We start from the raw sequence: 20,540 nt of genomic DNA on the forward strand, positions 1-20,540 counted from the left end.
GTATTATAGGTTCTGTGTTTGTTTTGTTATTTTTTTAACTGGGAACAAAGCCCATTCTGTTTGTGTTCTTTTAAGTTTTAGCACATTGTAGATCTTGGTAATATTTCAGAGACCCTATAACAGATTTATGTGATCCAAGGTGATATAGAATACTTCTTATTTTTAACTTCCTAAAGAGAAGAATGATTGAGTTGGCCGAGCTAAATGATAAGGTGTTCTTTATTCAATTAACTTTTCTGGATTATTATCTCTAAAGGTTCCTTTCTTGAAATTATCTGATTTTCACATGGGTGGCGAGGATCATTGCTGAGAAATACTAGTTTGAGTCTAGGGAAAAGTATATTTCCAATGTTCATTAACAGATATTAGAATTACATTTTTAAATTTACTTAAATATGCTTAGTAGCAGTTATAAAATTATAGGCTCTCTCATAGCAATAGTAGACAGTGACAGACAGACTGACACCTAATGGGAACGGAGGACTAAAAACCATGCTGTAGTAGGTGGTTTTACATAAGTTGTGTTTTATATATGTTTTATGGTATATATGTGTGTGATTTTGTGTGTATATGGGTTTATATGTATATCATACATAAAAATATAACAATATGCTTTATTAATATTAAGATGTTAAGGAGAAACCGACTATCTTAATGGCTCATGAAGCATCTCCCCTGCTATTTCCTCCTCCTTCCACCATGGGTAACCACTATCCTCAGTTTTGTATTTGTGCAAGTTTTTGAAACCTTAGGCCTGAAACATTTATTTATTAACGTAAAAAGTTATGTAGCATTCTTCAGAACATTTCTTTGCTTTTTTATTTCTTCATCATGATGGAATACATTGAATGCCAGAATACCTTTATTCTTACATTCACTTCACCTTCTATTCTCTTAGCCTTCCTAGAAAGGCTAGGAAGGCTTTCTAGGCTTCCTTATTAAAGTCACCCAGCTTTCTTTTCATTAGAATTCCCTGACCAGGACCAGCAGAGTAGAATGTAGATGGTTACGTGTATCGTAATCATTTGGTATTGCAGATAGTAGTAGTCTGGGTGTTTATGTGGTTTTTGTATTTTGTACTCTACTGAGATAAGTGAGGAGTATGTTTAAGCTTGCCTTTTTTTAGTTTTGTTTAAAGGCAGAATGTTTCTCTTAAAAGTTAATGAACTAAAGAAAACAAAACCAAACAATGTTTAGTACCATTCTTTACTTGGTACTTAGCCTTTCTTTATCTTCTTCTCTCCATCTCAAATTATAATCATTTTTGAGGTTGGAACGTGTATATAATTCTCTTTTGTTCAGGAATAAAATTTGCAGATTGTAACAGTTCCCCTCTACCCAAGTATTTCTGGGTTTTGTAATAGTTTGTTCTGCTATTGAAAGCTTTGAGGTAATATGAATTTGACATTGCTTTGGGTGTATAGTGGTGAGAATTCATCCCTGCATTTTGAAAAGGAAAGAGTCACAGTAAGTATTTGTCTCTTTGAGTTATTTGTATGTGTATGTGCCATATATTTGTATACCTGTGTGAGGACAAAATTAAACTAATTTCAAGTTCTTAAGTGACTTTAGTGATTGGAAAGAGGTATTTAATTGACATCCCTGGAGACTGAAATCTTTTGTCTGTCCACAGGTTTTTATGAGACTGGATTCTCTGGATGAGAAAAAGCTCACTCTTCAAGAGGGCCAGTAATTTGAGCAGTTTGGATAGCTGCTGTAGAATTTGAAGTTGTTATTTTAGTGGTACAGATTTACTGATGTATATAGTGGCATTTAACATTCACTGTGTGTTATAGGATCCTGATGGAGAAAATGCTCGTAGGGCATTGCAACGAACGGGAGGATCATTTCCAGGAGGACATGTACCCGATATGGGATCGGGATTGATGAATTTACCACCTTCCATTCTCAATAATCCAAACATTCCTCCTGAGGTTATCAGTAATTTGCAGGCTGGTAGACTTGGTTCCACAATTTTTGTTGCTAATGTAAGTTTAAGCTTTATTCTAAAATTTTGCCATTCAGATATTTAGTTTTAATCATGAGATTGTTAGATGAATGGGGTACAGGTTTATAAAACATTTTGCTTGTTTTTAACTAAAGTAAGCCAAACAGTAATTATCATAAACTCAAACCCAATTTGAGTCCATAAATACAAGGTTAGAGTATAAACACAAGTATTTAGGATTTTTAAAAATAGAACTGTGGAATTTATAAACAAACAGTTCTTGATATTATGTACTATTATTGAATGTAATTTTAGTCATATTGGTAAGTGGATTTCTTTCTTTAGATTTGATATTTGTGAATGTGCATGTTGTCGTTGGTTTGTCTTAAGCTTTTGAAAGTCAGTGATATCAATCATACTTTCTAAAATCTGAATTTCTGTCAGTAAAAATAGATGTGAAAGTTTCAAATGTACAAAACAGGACTGAGCAGCACTGAGAGGCTGTTTTTGAGAATTGAAAAAAATAAGGGTAAGGAACAACATAGATGTAGCTTACTGATCTTTAACAACTTAAGATGTTTCTATTTGATACTGTTGATACACTGTTTTACAAGAATTAGAATTCTTTATATTTTTGAGAATTTGGAAATGATTTGTATTAAGTGGGGAGAGGGGTTAATAGGTATGTAACTTTATATGATTTTATATTAAGCTTGACTTCAAAGTTGGTTGGAAGAAGCTAAAGGAAGTGTTCAGCATAGCTGGAACTGTAAAGCGGGCAGATATTAAAGAAGACAAAGATGGCAAGAGCAGAGGAATGGGCACAGTCACTTTTGAACAAGCAATTGAAGCAGTTCAAGCAATTTGTATCCTGATTTATACTTGAGCATTGTTTAATAAGGTTGAAGTTTGATACCATTTTGTGGGGATCATGGAATTTAAGGTTGCCTTACTTAGAAATGTGTATTAGAATTTTGTCTCCAGTGCATAAAACCTTTATTATGTCCAAGTACTAAAGTCACTCTTAAAACTTGAATTAGCCATATTATACAGCCCTAGTATTAACTTTTTCCTACTTTCTCTTCCTACTACAACTAATTGTATACATGTTGTCGACAGTAATGTATCTCATTGAACATTAACATAGTCACTTTAAATGATGCCTAGTTAGTTTTCTTTTCTCAGTGGTTGGATTAAAATATATTTTATTTATAAAATAAAACTATAAAGCAAAGAATTGAAGCTTTTTTTGAGTATGTGGAAGAGACTAATACAAATAAGTAAAATATTAAAAGATGTTGATTAAAATATTAGGGGTAGTTTGATGCTAAATGTGATTATTAAAGATGTGTTTGTGTTCAACTATAATTTCATAGTTGTCCTGACTGGCTTTCCTTGACTGAACCAACAGCTATGTTCAATGGGCAGTTTTTGTTTGATAGACCTATGCATGTGAAAATGGTGAGTTCCTGTGTATCACTTCAACTTTCCAACCTCAAATTTTACCTGCTTTCTTCTGTGTTACAGATCTTTTAAATTGTATATTAACCATATAATAAACTTTTTTGCAACTAGGATGACAAGTCTGTCCCTCATGAAGACTACCGTTCACACGACAGTAAAGCGCCACAGTTGCCGCGTAAGTGACGCTGCTCCTAGAGCAGTGCAGGCTGTCCTGTGCGAACAGGCCTGTTTCTGCGCTCGCATCCCTGCTGGCCCTCCTCCGTTTGATGTTTTGAGTTATGGAACTAGTTTGTCCTGATTGATTAGGAAGACTGAGGACATAAATATTTGCCACTTTTCTTTTCCTTTTTGTAGTTTTTCCTGATTATAAAAGCAGTATATACTAAAAAGTTTGTTAAGGTCTTATGTGGGTGGGGAGAAAGTCTTTGTAATTTTATTATCCATAAATAACCTCCATTATAACATTTTTGTGAATTTCCTTCCAGTGTTTCCTTATATGTGTATTTTTTTTTTTACATATTTGAGAACTACCACATAAATAATTTTCTATTTTTTTTTTTGTTTAGCATTAGAATGTAAGCACTATTCCTTGTTATAAATTCTTTCTAAAATTTTTTTATTGGCTATTAACGTATCATATGGATGCTCCATAACTATTTCAGTGTTACCTATATTTTAGGTATGTTAACTTTTTTTCCTTTAATCACCAACAGAGTTTTCCCTTTTTCTTTTCTTTTTGTATACAAGTTTTTGGTATGTTTTTGGTTATTTCCTCAGGATAGATACCTTGAAGTAGATTTATAGGTTTTCAGGTGATCAGTGTTATCAAATTATTTTCCAAAGGATTATAAAACAGCAATATACTTAACATCTGTGTCTCAATGCTCCATCTTCAAAGTGAGGATGCTTATGGTACCTACTTTGTGGATTGGCATGAGTATTACGTGAGTTACTATATAATACATGTCAAGTGCGTAGAACAGCTCTGGTATAATGTAAGCACTCAGTAAATACTCTTATTCTTTTTGTTACATTTTTCTGGTTATTATTAAAGTTTTTTTATCATAAACTGTTAATTTGGACAAATATAAAATCACTCATGTAGCTATCACAGACCATATTTGTTTTAGGTGATTTTTCTTTAAAATAACATTTTATAGATAAAGATTCTCCTCTTACCACCTCCCACTAGATAACTTTACCTAGAGGAAACAACTTATGGATACAGTGTTTATCATTTTATCTACATTTTAATAATTTGATTACACATTTATATATCCATAAATGTTATATGAAATTGTTTTGCTGGATTCAAAATTGGGTGTGAGTGAAATTATATTGTTCATATTCTGCAACTTGCTGTTTTTGGTTTAACATTGTTTTTGAGATTTCATGTATATTGAAAAATTGTAGCTCTAATCCTTTCACTTTAGTGGCTAATGCCACATTTTGTAAATATATGTGTGTGTGTATTTTAGGTTATTCTAATTTTTCTGTTATAAGAAACAATACTACTTTCAGGAGAATTTGTTCTCTTTCCCTGAAAATACTCTGTTCTCTCAACATTGGTAAAAGTGTCCGTGGTGTGTAGTGCTTAGGGGAAGATTTTTACCTATTAACTTTATTTACTACTATTTATATACTATTATTTACTATATTTACTGTTGCTTCTTGAGTCCATTGTGGTAATTTCTATTTTTCTGAGAATTTTACCATTTTTTTTCATTTTCAGATTTGTTGGCATAAAATAGTCTCTTTTAATTTGTGCCGCAGCTATAGTTCTGTCATTTTTAAATTCCAAAGGTTTGCAATTCCTCTGTTTTTCTTAGTCAGTTTTGCTTGGAGATTTGTCGATTTTATTAGTGCTTTTGAAGAAGTAAATTCCATTTTTTATATCTTAGTTTATGCTCTTAGTTTTATTTCCTTTTCTATTTCTTTGGGTTTAGTCTCTTAGTTTTGTCCTAACTCCTTAAGTTGAACGTATACTTCACTAATTTGTAGCCTCTTTTGTAATACAAGTAGTTATGACTATCAATTTGGCCACTATATACAAGTTGTGCTAGAGTGTCTTTATTGTGATTTAATTTTTATTAAATTACCATTATGATTTCTTCCTAAGTCATGTATTTTTGAATTTCCAAACGTATAGGTTTTTTCTTATTAATTTCTAACTTAGTGTGGCTGTAGATGTCTGTATGATTGTGATTCTTTGGAATTAACTAATTTGGGCTTTTTATTGTGGCCTAATACATTTTAGTAAATATTTCAGGTGTTCAGTATACTGTTCTGCGTGTGTTGTGTGTGTGTGCATGTGCAGTCGCTCTGTTGTGTCTGACTCTTTGTGACCCCCATGAACTGTAGCCCTCCAGGCTCCTCTATCCATGGAACTTTCCAGTCAAGAATACTGCTGTTTGCCATTTCCTATTCCAGAGGATCTTCCCGACCCAGGGATGGAAACTGCATCTCTTGGGTCTCCTGCATTGGCAAGCGAATTCTTTACCACTAGTGCCACCTGGAAAGCCCTGTGTCCATTAAGTCAAGTTTGTTAATCATTTAAATTACACCTTTGCTGGTAATTTTGTCTGCTTGTGCTATCAATTACTGAGATATATTTATGGTAAAATCCTATGCTATTAAGATGAATTTATCTGCTTTTTCTTATTTTTACTTAATGTCAAGGCTAATTTAGTAGATGCATACAAGTACAGAACTGATACATTTTCCTAGTGAGTCAAGATTTTATCATTGTAGAGTGATTTCATATTTAGTAACTGCCTCTACATCTTTTGTCTAATAGTAATGTAGATACAACAGCTTTGTTTTGTTTATTCACTTTATAGATTTATTTGGTTTAATTCCCATTATCTTAGTTTGTGTTTTATTAGTATTTTTTCTGCTTTGTACAAATATTTACTTTATATTTCTTTTTCTCCTATCTTTCCCTTTCAGTGGTTATCCTGAATATTTTAATATGCTGATATAAAGTCTGAAGTTAATAGGATTATTCTCAAAAGCCAAATGACCTTTGAGTGCTCTAATTTTAATCATTTTCCTACTGAATTACATGCTATTATTGCTTAATGTTTTAGTTATATATTTACTTTTTATCCAGTCCCACAAAATAGGCATTATTTGTACTTACTTATTATTTGCTTTCACAGATCATGGCACTATTATTTTGCCCCCTGAAACATATATTTTAAAAGCTCTTTCAATGAGTATCTGTTGTTAGTAAATTCTCTCAATTTTGATTCATCTATAAATGTCTTAGAAGATGAAGTTATATAGTTTAAGGTAGTTATTTTCCCTCAGCACTTTAAAAATATTCCAGTCTTCTGACTTCCATTATTGCTATTGAGTCAGCTATCAGCTGAATTGTCCTTTCTTTGTAGGTAAGCTGTGTTCTTCATGTAGCCGATTTTAAGATCTTTGTCTTTGACATATAGTTTTACTACATTGTGGGTGTGGATTATCCTTCATTGGGCTTTCACAATTGAGAATTCAGTTTTTTAAAATAAATTCTGGAAAATTCTCAGCTTAACATGTCTTTGAATATTGCCTGTTCTCCCTTTGTAGGGCAGTCCTTTTCTGCCCTTCCTTATCGCTCAGGGTGTCATCTTTTAAGATCCTGGCTGTAAAGTAAGGGCTTTCAATTTTCTTTTCCACCATTAGAACTCTTCAATTTATTTAGATTAAAAATAATCCTTTATTATATTCATATTTATTTTATATCTATTCTTTTCAAGATTTATGGTTTTATGTACTCTTCTACTGAGATGTAGTATGAATTCATAGACTTGGACAGAATCAGTTTGATGTTTTAAGTTAATTATTTTTAATGTATTTATTCTTCCCTTTCTCCCTCCACTTCCACTTCCTTTGCTGAAATTATTGTAACTTGGCAAGTGGAGGCTTCTTCATTTCTTATGCCTCTGATATTCTTACTTTCTGCTAAGAATGGAATTTCCCAGATCCATGATTTTTCTTTTCCTGAGATATGAAATTGGCCTACTTTCAAAGAGTACTGGTTCCTTTCAGTGAAGAATAGTATCAGAGATGAAAATAAGAGTGTTATGTGTAGACATGAGCATTGTTGATGGTTAAGTGTGCTATTGCTTTGAACCATTTTTAGGGACTGAACTGAAAAAAGGTATTTCTTTTACCAGGTCACACTGATCTTTCCAACTTAACACAACATGCTTCTGTACTGTAAAAAAAAAAAAAAAAAAGTATATAATATATGGTTTTCTCAACCCTTAGCACTTACTAATTGCTCCATTGACTAGCAGGAACTTTAAAACCAAACTCTGAGTTAGTAGAGTAAAACAGTTCCCACTGTCTTTAAGGTCATCAGATTATCTTCTTAGAGTCTATTTTCAGTGAACTTAAGTAGTTTAAGAGAAGTAAAAAGAATACTGGATTTAGAGACAGAAAACTTGAATTCTAGTGTTAGCTTAATCACATAGCATTTTGCAGGTAACTTAAGGTCTCAAAAATTACCTCATCTATGCATAACAGATATGAAAACACTTAAGATACCATATAATTATGTCAATGATAAAACTAGGTAATATAGCATTCGCTTTATTCAATATTATGTTTACTTGGTTGTTGACTTTTTAGTTTCTTCTGAACCATCTAAAAGTAATTCCTAGATTTTAAGAGGGTCTACAGATTCAGTACCTACATATTTTAGATATGTAGGTCATTTATAAAGTGATTCAGAATGCTCTTAGTATTTCATTACTCTTTTTCATTATGCATTTGACTGTGATATAAGATGAACCTGCTTCATAAAACACTTTTCTTTAATAAATGATATTATAGTAAGGCCTCAGTGTGCTACATTTCAATGAAAACAAGAACTGTGCTCTTATTTACAAATTTTCAAACTTTTAGAAATACTACTACAAGCATATAGCTGTAAAATTTTCAGTGGCAGTTAGTTGATCAAATATAAATTGATAATAACATCCTTATTTGTGTTTTAGGTGGTCTTGGAGGCATTGGAATGGGACTTGGTCCAGGTGGACAACCTATTAGTGCCAGCCAGTTGAACATAGGTGGTGTAATGGGAAATTTAGGTCCAAGTGGTAAGTATTCTAACCTTATTATTTTGTTTTAAATGATACATTTGCTAGATTGTAAAGCTTATACTTACTACTTTGTAATCTTGAAAGAACTCTAGTTTATAATTGAATATTTAAGATGTTACTTTAGTCTGAAAAAGGAATGAAACCTTGAGAGCAGAGAATATGAAAGAGATTGGGCAAAGATCAGGAGGCTTTCTCTGAGGCCAGCCATGTTACAGTTAGCCTTTTAGCACTGTGGATTTTGAACTGTCAAAGGAGAATATTCATTGTCTGTGCCTTGTATATTATGGATATACTTTCTTTGTGGAATGGGTGAAATACTACCATATTGTAAGCAATTTAAATTTGAATAGTTGGGAAGGTAGCTTTTCAGATAGCTGTTTGGTTCTTCACCTAGAGTAATCTACAGTTTATCTTTGAAAATTAAGTTTTAAGCTTTTTGGTTTCAGAACCCTTTTATACTTTTAAAATTTGAGGACTCCTAAGTGCTTTTGTGTATGTGGTTATATTTGTCGGTATTTACTTATTAGAGATTAAAAATTAGAACTTAAAAATTTGCATATTAAAATAATAATAAACTTATTATGTGTTAACATAAATGTAGTTTTTAAGGAAACAAAAATTAGAAGAGTGATATTTCACCTTTTTTTGCATCTCTTTAATGTTTGGCTTAATGCAAGATAATCATGTTCTTATATTTGCTTCTGAATCAGTTCATTACAATACCATCTATTGTGTAGTTTCTGGAAAATTCCACATATACTTAGGGGAAAGTGAGAGTAAAACAGTCAATATCTTAGTATTATTTGAATAGTAAAATAGTTTTGATCTATTGAACCCTCAAAGATCCCCATACCATATTTTGAGAATTGCTATTTTAATTAATGAACTGATAAATGCTCTCTGGTTCCTGTTTTTGTTGAGGTGCATAGCTACAGTTTAAATTGTGAGGATAGTTAAAATAATCATTTTCATCTAAACGGGTGGAAATTTTCTCCCTTACTCTTAGGCCTTCTGCCCTCCTAAACACATACTATTTTTATTCTTTAATTTTTTACTGCTCCCTTAGCTGCCATGTTTAAAGGAGACCTGATTTCTCAATCTGGTGTAGTGATATTTGTGTGTGTGAGCTGAAAAAATAATGAACTCTTGCCCAATCCTAGATATCCTCTAACCGAATGTGAGCATGACCAGTGAATTTTGTTTTCTTGACTAATGAATATTCACAGAGGCCTTTTTAAAGACTCTTGATTAGACAACTGCTATGGCATAGCACTTTAAACCATCCTGCCTGTGCCCTGCTGCTTCTCTAGTGTTCCACTGTGACTAGACCAGTGTTATATCTATTGTGCTCTTGCATTATATCATTCTTTAGTCATTAAAATAAAGTTTATTGAAAGTAAATATTGTGTATTTCATTTGAGGTATGGGAATGGATGGTCCAGGTTTTGGAGGAATGAATAGAATTGGAGGAGGTATGTATAAGTATTTGTTTCTTTTTTTTTTTTTTGTATGTACCCATCACCATGTTGAGTGAATTAGAAATATGTTGAGAATTCTAAGGAAAACAAAGCATGATTTACTATTGGCTCACATCCTAAAGGCTGTGAGCAGAAATTGAGCCTGGTACATACTTAAGGGCTATGGAAGGTGATGTGTTAAGAAGCGGTTGCACAAGGGTAGGGTAGGTGAAGGGTTTACTGATGAGACTTAACATTTACAAAATGCACCGTTCAGCTATACAACTGACAGTCACATCTCAAACTTAATCTTTATTTCATAGGAATTGGGTTTGGTGGTCTGGAAGCAATGAATAGCATGGGAGGATTTGGAGGAGTTGGTCGAATGGGAGGTAGGTAAATGTATATAGTGGGATATGTGTGGTACATTTCATTTTCCTTCTTATTAAAAATGTCCCCCCTTTACTTAGGGATGGATACCATAGAATTTTCAGAGGATGTATGGGCACTAGGGGATAAGGACAGATATAGCAGGACTGGGATATATGTGGCATAGAAAGTAGGTTGGGTGAATCACGGACTTTCTATATTGTGACTTTTGCTGTCTCTACAGTATAGTTTCAATAATTTCCTAAATAGATTACTGTTTATTGATAATACTTGAAAAAGGGTTAATTTGTTGCATAATCTTTTCAGAGCTATACCGTGGTGCGATGACTAGTAGCATGGAGAGAGATTTTGGACGTGGTGATATTGGAATAAATCGAGGCTTTGGAGATTCCTTTGGTAGACTTGGTAGGGCTGGCTGTTTACTTTTCCTTTTCTTTGCAGGTTATATTTTTAGAATTTGGCTCTCTTTTTTATGAAAAAGTAGACATTTAAAATGTTTCATGCAGTTTATTACTTGAAGAAAAATACTTTAGAGATTTTAACGTACTAGCTCTCTTTTTCAGTTACGTATCTGAACCCTATTTCTAGAATTTGTATTTTTCAGTTTTTATACATCTTCTGAGAGCATAGTACTTTGGGAATTTTAAAGTATGATTATTAATTAGTTATTATCTTTCCATCCTTGTTTAGGCAGTGCAATGATTGGAGGGTTTGCAGGAAGAATAGGAGCTTCTAACATGGGTCCAATAGGATCTGGAATAAGTAGGTTTAAATTTTACTAGAATTTTATAGTAATATTTGAGTACTTGCAAAACACTTTGCAAGAGTAGTTATTGTAGTATAGTAATACTTTGTTCTTAAATGTTACTATGACTTGTAATTTAGAGAAACTTTGATAGTTATTGAGCTTTACTGTTTGAAATTTCTAAACTAACTTTGAGTTTTACTTCTTTGACATTTCTAAACACCAGCATATGTGTTTAATGTCACCCAATTCAAGAACATTTATTCCAACTAATGAATCTGGGGATTTTTCTAGTCATGTGTCAGGAACAACATTAGCTTTAGCATCAATTTTGTTTCCTTGCTTATATTAGAGACTAGCTTATTTCATCTGTGAACAGCTTGTGTCTTCTGGTAAACACGGGTGAATTGCCTCAGATCTAACCCTTCTTGAGACCTCCTGAGTTTGAGGGCAAGATTGAAAGAGATGCTTATTTCCTCGCCTCTTAAATCTTTCCATGATAGAATCAAGAGTACCATTGTTGCAACCCTAGAGAATTCTAAATTTCTTCCCTCTGCTTCCACTACTACATATTAGAACTTATATTAAGCCTTAACACAAGGCCTATAATTTTGACTCCTGCTGAACCATGTCTGTTGTGAGCTCTCCATACTTTATTGACTTCCTTTAATTGATTGAAATCTCACAAATAGGAAACACAGTCTACTTGAACTGTTCTAAGAGTGAGGTTAAAAAAAAAAAATCTTGTCGGTGGAAGATACTTACTCCATTGTACCTTGCTTCTCATTTTATTCTTTTCAACATCTTTTGTCAACCTTGGCCATTTCCCTGTTAAATATAATATCCCTATCTTCCTTTTTCACCTCAGTGTTTATACTTCTGTTCCCCTAATTTTATATTTGTTATTAACAGAAAACCAATTTGAGGGTGATGTTAGTTTTTAGAATGGGGATACTAGAATAGCTATGAGAAACAAGGATACATTTGAGAAAGAGTAGAATTGGAATAAAGAGGATTCAACTTGAATATAGCAATCAAGTGGGTATGAGATACAAGCTAGATTCTCAGGCTCTGGCTAAAGGGATGTGATTGTGTTTTTTGTTATCTCTACAAGTTCTGTATAACATAGAGACTAAAAGTTAGGTTCTTTGGTTATTGGAAATTGAATTGATATGAAAGGAGAAATTATATGTGAGACAAGATACTGAGATGAAAGGTAAGCTAGGGAAAGAATATTATGTAGGACAGTATGATGAGAGCATCAGTTGATGTGTGAGTTGTAATTATTTGAATTTATCCCATATGTCTTTGTTCTAATAATTACTAAACTTGGTAATATTAGAAAATGAAAATGAGGGTAAAAACTACTATAACATTAATGAATAAAGTATTAACAATTGGTATAAAATTTATATTACTTATGTTTTATGATATGAATATAACTTTATAGAAGTGTATGTCTAATGTAGTTATACAGTGGCTAGAATAAACTGATTGAGTTAGCCATTAACATTCAACTAACCTAATATATACCAAATTAAAATTTGTTCCTTGGAAGATTGTTATATCATGTGTATGAAAATAATTTTATGTTTATATATTGTCTAATCACATAAATAAATTAATTTTTATCTCCCTTTCTTTCTCAAAAATGATTCTCTCCCTCCTCTTTCTCTCCTTCTTCTTCCTTCTCCTTTTCCTTCTGCTTTTAAAACAAAAACACCAAACTCCCAAATCCTCCCTTCCCTTCTTGAAAATCCAGGTGGTGGAATGGGTGGCATGAACAGTGTGACTGGAGGAATGGGGATGGGACTGGATCGGATGAGTTCCAGCTTTGATAGAATGGGACCAGGTATAGGAGCTATACTGGAGAGAAGCATCGATATGGATCGAGGATTTTTATCGGGTCCGATGGGAAGCGGAATGAGAGACAGAATAGGCTCCAAAGGCAACCAGATATTTGTCAGAAATGTAAGCAACTAAATGTAAAGGATACTTAAAATTAATTTTTTCCTTGTATATCTGTTACTAATACCTTTTTTCATTCTAGCTGCCTTTTGACTTGACTTGGCAGAAACTAAAAGAGAAATTCAGTCAGTGTGGTAAGTATGCCAAACTGTAGATACATTGATATTGACTATGGAGGAAAAATTGATTTTAAACTTTTAAATACTGCTTAAAGCACTACCTTTCCAGATGCTTATTCCTGGGTTAATTCCACTTCAAAGAAATGAATTATTTTGCTATCCTCTGACATAACAGCAGTGCATATTGGTACTAAATAACAAGATTTAGAGTAGAGTTTGTCATTGAGTAGAGTCTTTGTGGATAAAGAAGGTGCATATTGTATTACCTGATTTTTAAATGGTTAATATATCATCATTGGTTGCATTTAAAAGAATTTTTTTTTCCTGTTGAAAATACTGACGAGTGGTATTTTTTTTGTTTATGATGTAGTGCAGTGCATTGTCAGTATGACCCAATGAAATCCTGACTTCTAAGTGATATGGAGTTAATAGATGAGACCCATTCTGCACACTCTTGTCACTTGTACAACTCAAGTAGCTTAGGTGGTAGGTAGCATAGAACCCACTGTCTTACTTTGTAGGAGTAAGAAGATCTGCCAGAATGAGTAAGCAGCAGCTAGCCATGAATCCCATAGACTACAGGGAAGTGAACATATCAAGGCCTTAGTGACATGTATCAAATGAGGGAGCAGTGGCAGCAAGTATAGATAACCCCTGCTATTGTAGTTTCAGTGAAAAAAAAAAATCTCCAAATATCATATGATTAGGTAGAAGTGAAACAAGATAAAGAACAAATGGGACAAATAGTGACATTAATGGAAATGTGACCAATATTGAATTGACTCTTCTTTGTCATATGTAGGCAAATTTCCTTTCGAGATCAGACATTGTAGCACGTTTAGGGTCTTTGGTGGGCTTCTATAGTTGCTACTGGCATTGTTTTGACAGGAGGACATCATCGACTCAAAAACATGTTTTAAAAGGAAAAACCTAGTACCTAAATCTACACTTTAAAAATCTGTACAACATTTTAGCTAATAAAATAAAGTGGTTAACTTTGTTATTTTAGCTCTAGTCTTAACGTACCTTGTTGATCAGTCTGTTTTATGTCATGAAAGTAATAATATTTTTTTGTTTTCTCAATTGTAAAAGCGTCTGACTTTTAGATTTATATTAAGGTAATATAAGTAATTTCCTACTGTTTTCCTATTTTAAACTTGAACTTACATTAGTGGAAAGGAAAATAAGTTATGGTAATATAGAATTAAGTGTCCAGCTATTGACAACTATGGAAATTATTTATTTGGCTTGTATGAACTGAACAGTTTTCTGCCACATCACTTTATTTATTTACTTTTAAATCTTAAGAATTTTTCTTTCTTAGAATGAGAAGTTTGTTTTTAATCTGCTCCAAGCCTTTAGTGGCCCTTTTCGTAGTGTAAGTTAATGTTTTGCTTTTTTTTAACCCCCTGGGCCCAAGGTAAGTTAAGTATATTCTCTTGGTTACTTAGTAAGAGTCTAGTGGTACTCCATGCTCTCTGCTAAAATAGTAACTGTCAGCAAATGACCCATCAGCAAGCCCTCTGATCATTAAATGTCTATAGTATTTAATTTTCCTTAATGGGGCAGTTACAAAGGCTGAAGAAATGTAGTATGAGTTATATAACCGTCAGTACAGCATTTCCTCAGCAGATATAATACAGGGAAAAAAATCTATTCTGATCTCCAAATATAACAAGATGAGAAGTTAAGTGAGAAGAGTAAAGTAGATCTTCCTTTATTCTGCTCAGTGTAATTCCTCAGAATATGCATTTTTAAGAAGGCAGAGTATAATATAAGTGAACCAGTTAGAGTTGGATCCCACATTGGTTTAGGTTATGCTGGTGCTGCTGCTGCTAAGTCGCTTCAGTCGTGTCCGACTCTGTGCAACCCCATAGACGGCAGCCCACCAGGCTCCCCCGTCCCTGGGATTCTCCAGGCAAGAATACTGGAGTGGGTTGCCATTTCCTTCTCCAATGCATGAAGTGAAAAGTGAAAGTGAAGTCGCTCAGTCGTATCTGACTTAGTGACCCCATGGACTGCAGCCTACCAGGCTCCTCCGTCCATGGGATTTTCCAGGCAAGAGTACTGGAGTGGGGTGCCATTGCCTTCTCTGTAGGTTATGCTAACGAGGTCAAATAGGCATAGCCTATCAAACTTGGTATAGCCTGTACCCTTTAACTGCACTCAGTGGTCTAGTATGATGTAGGATCATAGCATTGCAGTGCAGGGAAAGCCCATCTTAACCATTCCTGCTCTAAACTGTAACAAATATAACATTGCTCTACAGGTTTCCATATCAATTAGAAGATCTGTTAACTACACAGAAAATGGAGACTTGTGGTAGATTTTATTTGCTAAAACATATGCTGCTTCCCTTGTGGCTCAGCTGGTAAAGAATCCGCCTACAATGCAGGAGACCTGGGTTCGATCCCTGGGTTAGGAAGATCCCCTGGAGAAGGGAAAGGCTACCCACTCCAGTTTTCTGGCCTGGAGAATTCCATGGATTGTCGGACATGACTGAGCAGCTTTCACATGCTGCATCAAGCATGACTTGGTGTACTCAAGATTAACATAACAGTAAAAATAATGCAGTAAGAGTAGAAACACAATATGAAGAACATTCACAGATAATCACTTTGTATTGTTTGTAAAGAAACACTAAAACTGTTTTTTGTCTCCTATTTCGTAATTATAGTTTTTTGTAGAATATCTTGATTTTGAATTTTTTCTCTTATGGTTATGTTACAGCTATACTTTGGAAGTAGATTTTATTAACTATTTAAATATACTTTAACTTGGCCTGTTTTTGGGTATGCTTTTCCATCATTTTCCAGAGTATACCTCACAAGGTTATATAAATAAAGTTAAATAAAGTAGAAAGGTTTCTTTTATTGCAAGGAAGTCATTTTTGTAGTGTATGTAACAGCAATATCTTTGATCATTGTAATACTGATTTCTCATTTCATACTCTTTTGTCCTATTTGTTGTTGTTCTGTAGCTCAATTGTGTCTGACTCTTTGCAGCCCCATGGACTGCAGCTTGCCAGGCTTCCCTGTCCTTCACCGTCTCCTGGAGCTTGCTCAAACTCGTGTCCATTGAGTCAGTGATGCCATCCAACCATCTCGTCCTCTGTCATCCCTTTCTCCTCCTGTCTCAGTCTTTCCCAGCATCAGGGTCTTATTTAAATGTGTCGGCTCTTCGCATCAGATGGTCAGAATATTGAAGCTTCAGCTTCAATATCAGCCCTTCCAGTGAATATGAAGGGTTGATTTCCTTTAGGATTGACTGATTTGATCTCCTTGCAGTCCAAGGGACTCTCAAGGGTCTTTTTCAGCATCATAGTTCTAATTCTAAAGCATCAGTTTGTCCTATACTGTTGCTGAAATAGCAGTACTATTTTATTTTTCTTGAAATTACCTAAGATCAGTAGATTTTTAAGTCATTTAGGAGTCCTCAGAGCATGGAAAAAGCCAGGGAAATCTGATATTAATCACTTAAAGCTAAATTTTTTCTCCTCATTTATTTTTAGAAAATATCTCTATTGGTGTTTTTATGGAATTAAGAAGAAACTTGGATAACAGAACTTTCTGTTTCTGTTAGGAGCTTTTTAGGGCAGTCTGACCGTGAAACAAGTATCTATAAGTCACTTTCTCTATAAGCCTGAGTGTCCAGAATATAAGAAAATTCATTTATCTTAGGTGATAGACTTTGTCAGCTAGAACAGCCTTGTGATCATTGTGAAGTCAGGAATTTGGGGGTCTGAATCATGATTCCTAAACAGAGGGAAAATTTAAGAGGAAATAATGGAGAAACTTGTCCTTGGAGATTAACAGATTTTTGCAAGAGATAATTACATATTTTCCTTTGAAGTTACGAAGATTTCTTGCTTGAATGAACCTCAGTATTGCTGTTAAATCTATGGTAGGATACTTACGTTAAGAAAAACTCTAAATTTTTAGGTAAATTTAGAATAATGAAGAACCTTTAACCTTAAAAGCTCTTGAGTGTTCTCCGCAGTCCTCTTCAAAATCACTGAAAAATGCTGCCATTTACTAAGGTGTGCTTCTTTAATTAAACTTGCTTGTTTTCATGTCCCAGCATTTGAGATACTAAGAGGACTCTGGAATTGCTCTGCATTTATCTTTAAAGCTTTTTTAAAAATATAGTTTTTTATTTCATTTTATGATATAAAGTGTTTCATTTTATGATATTTATTAGAAAATATGATTTCTGTGTATGTTTTTTACTTTTTCTTCCAATTTCATTGAGATATAATTGACATACAGCACTGTATAAGTTTAAGGTGTACAAGCATAAATGGTTTGACTTACACATGTAAAATGATTATTACAAGAAGCTCAGTGAACACCCATCATCTCATAGAAACAAAGAAACAGAAAACAAATTTTCCTTGGGATTTAGGATTTTTTCTGAGGATTTTTTCTTAACAGTTTTCATATATAGCATATAGTAGTGTTGATTATATTTATCATGTTGTACATTACATCTGTAGTACTTATTTATCTTATAACTGGAAGTTTATACCTTTTGACTGCCTTCTTCTAATTCCCCTCTCCAGCCCTGTTCCTGCCTCTGACAACTACAAATCTGACCTCTTTTTTTTTTTTTTACTGAGTTTGTTTCTTTGCTTTTGAAGTATAATTAATCTACAACCCTATGTTAGTTCCTGTTACACAACCTAGTTACTTGATATTTCCCTACTTTTTAGATGATCATCTCAATAAAGTCTAGTTGTAATATATCACCATAAAAAGATGCTAGTTATTGACTATGTTTCCCACATAGTATGTTTCATACCCGTCATTCATTGATTTTGTGATTGGAAGTTTGTATTCTTAATCTTCCACTCAGACAGCCTTACCTGTTGTTCTCTGTACAGCTGTTTCTGTTTTATTTGTTTTTTAGATTCCATACATAAATGAAATTATACAATATTTATCTTTCTATGTCTGACTTATTTCACTTAGCATAATAACCTCTAGGTCCATCCATGTTGTTGCAAATGGCAAGATTACATTCTTTTTTTATGGTGTTTTTAGTTTGTTTCCATATCTTGGCTGTTGTAAATAATGCTGCCATGAACAAAGGGGTGCATATATCTTTCTTAATTAGAGTTTTTGTTTTCTTCAGATAAATACCCAAGAGTGGAATTGCTGGATCATATAGTATTACTATTTTTAATTTCTTGAAGAATCTCCCTAGTGTTTTCTGTAGTGGCAACAACAATTTACATTCCTACTAATGGTGCACAGGGGTGGTTTGGTTTTTACCAGTTTTAGGTTGAAAACTGTTTGGATCAACTTTAACCATTGTAATATAATTTCTCTGGAAATTAGTCTGTTTTAGAACTTTTAGAAGGGCCTTCCCTGGTGGCCTAGTGGTAAAGAATCCCCTGCCAATGCAGGGGACAAGGGTTCAATCCCTGGGTCAGGAAGATCCCCTGGAGAAGGAAATGGCAACCCACTCAGGATAATTGCCTGGGAAAACCATGGACAGAGGAGCTGGGTGGGTTATAGTCAGTGGGATCACAAAGAGTTAGATGTGACTTAGTGACTAAACAACAAATAACTTTTAGAACACAGTTAAGGAGAAGGCTTCCCTTCTGGCTCAGACAGTAAAGTGTCTGCCTGCAATATGGGAGACCCAGGTTCGATCCCTGGGTCAGGAAGATCCTCTGGAGAAGGAAATGGCAACCCACTCCAGTACGCTTGCCTGGAAAATCCCATGGACAGAGGACACTAGTATGCTACAGTCCATGGGGTTGCAAAGAGTCAGACATGACTGAGCGACTTCAGTTTCCTTTCCAATTTCCTTTAAGGAGAAGGCAATGGCACCCCACTCCAGTACTCTTGCCTGGAAAATCCCATGGACAGAGGAGCCTGGTAGGCTGCAGCCCATGGGGTCTCTAAGAGTTGGACACAACTGAGCGACTTCACTTTCACTTTTCACTTTCATGCATTGGAGAAGGAAATGGCAACCCACAGTGTTCTTGCCTGGAGAATCCCAGGGACGGGGGAGCCTGGTGGGCTGCTGTCTATGGGGTCGCACAGAGTCGGACACGACTGAAGTGACTTAGCAGCAGCAGCAGCAGAGGAGTAACTATCGGTTTAAAAAAAAAATGCAGTAATGGGGCAAGGTGGTGATGGATGAATAAATAAAAGTAAAAAATAGTCCAGGATGTTGTAGAAATCATTCAGATGAAACTTCAAACAGGAAAAAAGTCTTAACTCATGCACTCAGATTAAAAATTCATCCCATCATGTGGAAAGGGCTTATGCAATTTTTTGATAAGCCCTTTTTTTTTACCTTCCTCCCTTTTCCTTTTTTTTCCCTCCCTTTATAGAACTAAATATGTCTGGCTCTTTGATTTTATTGCCAGACTAAAGTTAGCCCATAGTGATCTGGCAACTACATATTCAAAGGGAGGGAAACATTATGGTAAGTAGTTACACACGTCATTATCTAAATCTGTGTGAACTGGGTTATCATACATCCCTGTTTGCCTGGGGATAGTCTCAGTGTTTACATCTGTTATTTGTGTGTACTTATTAATATCTCTCCCTTTTACTCTCAGGTTTCTGGTTTAGATGATGGGTTTTTATGGCCATACATTTTTATAAATGATATGCATTTATTTCAAATACCAGTCTGTATAGAGTCAGTAATGATATTAACTCTAAACAGAACCATTGTCTGGTTTTCTTCCTCCTTCTGAAAGTTCCTCTCTAAGGTCCTTCTTTATGTTCTTGTCATCATCAGTGTTTTGTACCTTTATTGATTTAAATCTATAGTATCTCTTCCATGTCTATTTCCATAAGTACTTGGTGCCACTCTTACATATAGAGTTCAAATTAAGATATTGAATAAATGACTTTGCATTATGGTTGAAAACATAATTAGCGGAGCCCTTTGTGGACCTGGTAAAATTCCTGGGTGGTTGTTACTGTTTTCAGGGATAAAACAGTGATATGGAAGATAAAAAGGAAAGAAAAAAGATTAGGGTATTGAGTATAAAACAAGAAATTTTCAAAAAATAATTTTGTTTGGATTTGTGTTTGTTGTTAGGCATGGTAACTAGGTATTGTTTTGTGCTAGCTTACCTTATTTTGCTATAAAATTCAAGTAAAGATTTACATTAAAATTTTTTATTTTAATAAAATACTAAATCCTAAGCAAATTTATTTTTATTTCAATTTTGTATATTACAACCTTTATTACTGTATATGAATTGCATTATATACAGAGTATAAAATGATGAGAGTAATACTTATATGATGTGCTATTTTAAAATCATTAACGTTTTTAGCCAAGTTACTTGTCACTTCATAGGCTATGAGAAATTTCAAACCT

The 20,540-nt window shown here is 33.9% G+C and overlaps 1 protein-coding gene across 2 annotated transcripts in view; it reads left to right on the forward strand.

The window, feature by feature from the left end:
* Positions 1-20,540, forward strand: part of MYEF2 (myelin expression factor 2) — a 40,007-nt gene that overhangs the window by 10,257 nt on the left and 9,210 nt on the right. The window contains exons 6-16 of one of the 2 annotated variants that reach the window (XM_061428858.1): positions 1,797-1,988; positions 2,661-2,814; positions 3,360-3,409; positions 3,524-3,587; positions 8,404-8,505; positions 9,930-9,980; positions 10,289-10,357; positions 10,662-10,760; positions 11,046-11,117; positions 12,863-13,071; positions 13,151-13,202. In XM_061428858.1, the coding sequence (XP_061284842.1) occupies positions 1,797-1,988; positions 2,661-2,814; positions 3,360-3,409; positions 3,524-3,587; positions 8,404-8,505; positions 9,930-9,980; positions 10,289-10,357; positions 10,662-10,760; positions 11,046-11,117; positions 12,863-13,071; positions 13,151-13,202 (1,114 nt within the window). The remainder of the gene's footprint in view (positions 1-1,796; positions 1,989-2,660; positions 2,815-3,359; positions 3,410-3,523; positions 3,588-8,403; positions 8,506-9,929; positions 9,981-10,288; positions 10,358-10,661; positions 10,761-11,045; positions 11,118-12,862; positions 13,072-13,150; positions 13,203-20,540) is intronic. The other variant, XM_061428859.1, reaches the window with a different exon arrangement.

Source organism: Bos javanicus, chromosome 10 (assembly GCF_032452875.1).
Source record: "Bos javanicus breed banteng chromosome 10, ARS-OSU_banteng_1.0, whole genome shotgun sequence".
Classification (NCBI taxonomy): Eukaryota; Metazoa; Chordata; class Mammalia; order Artiodactyla; family Bovidae; genus Bos; species Bos javanicus.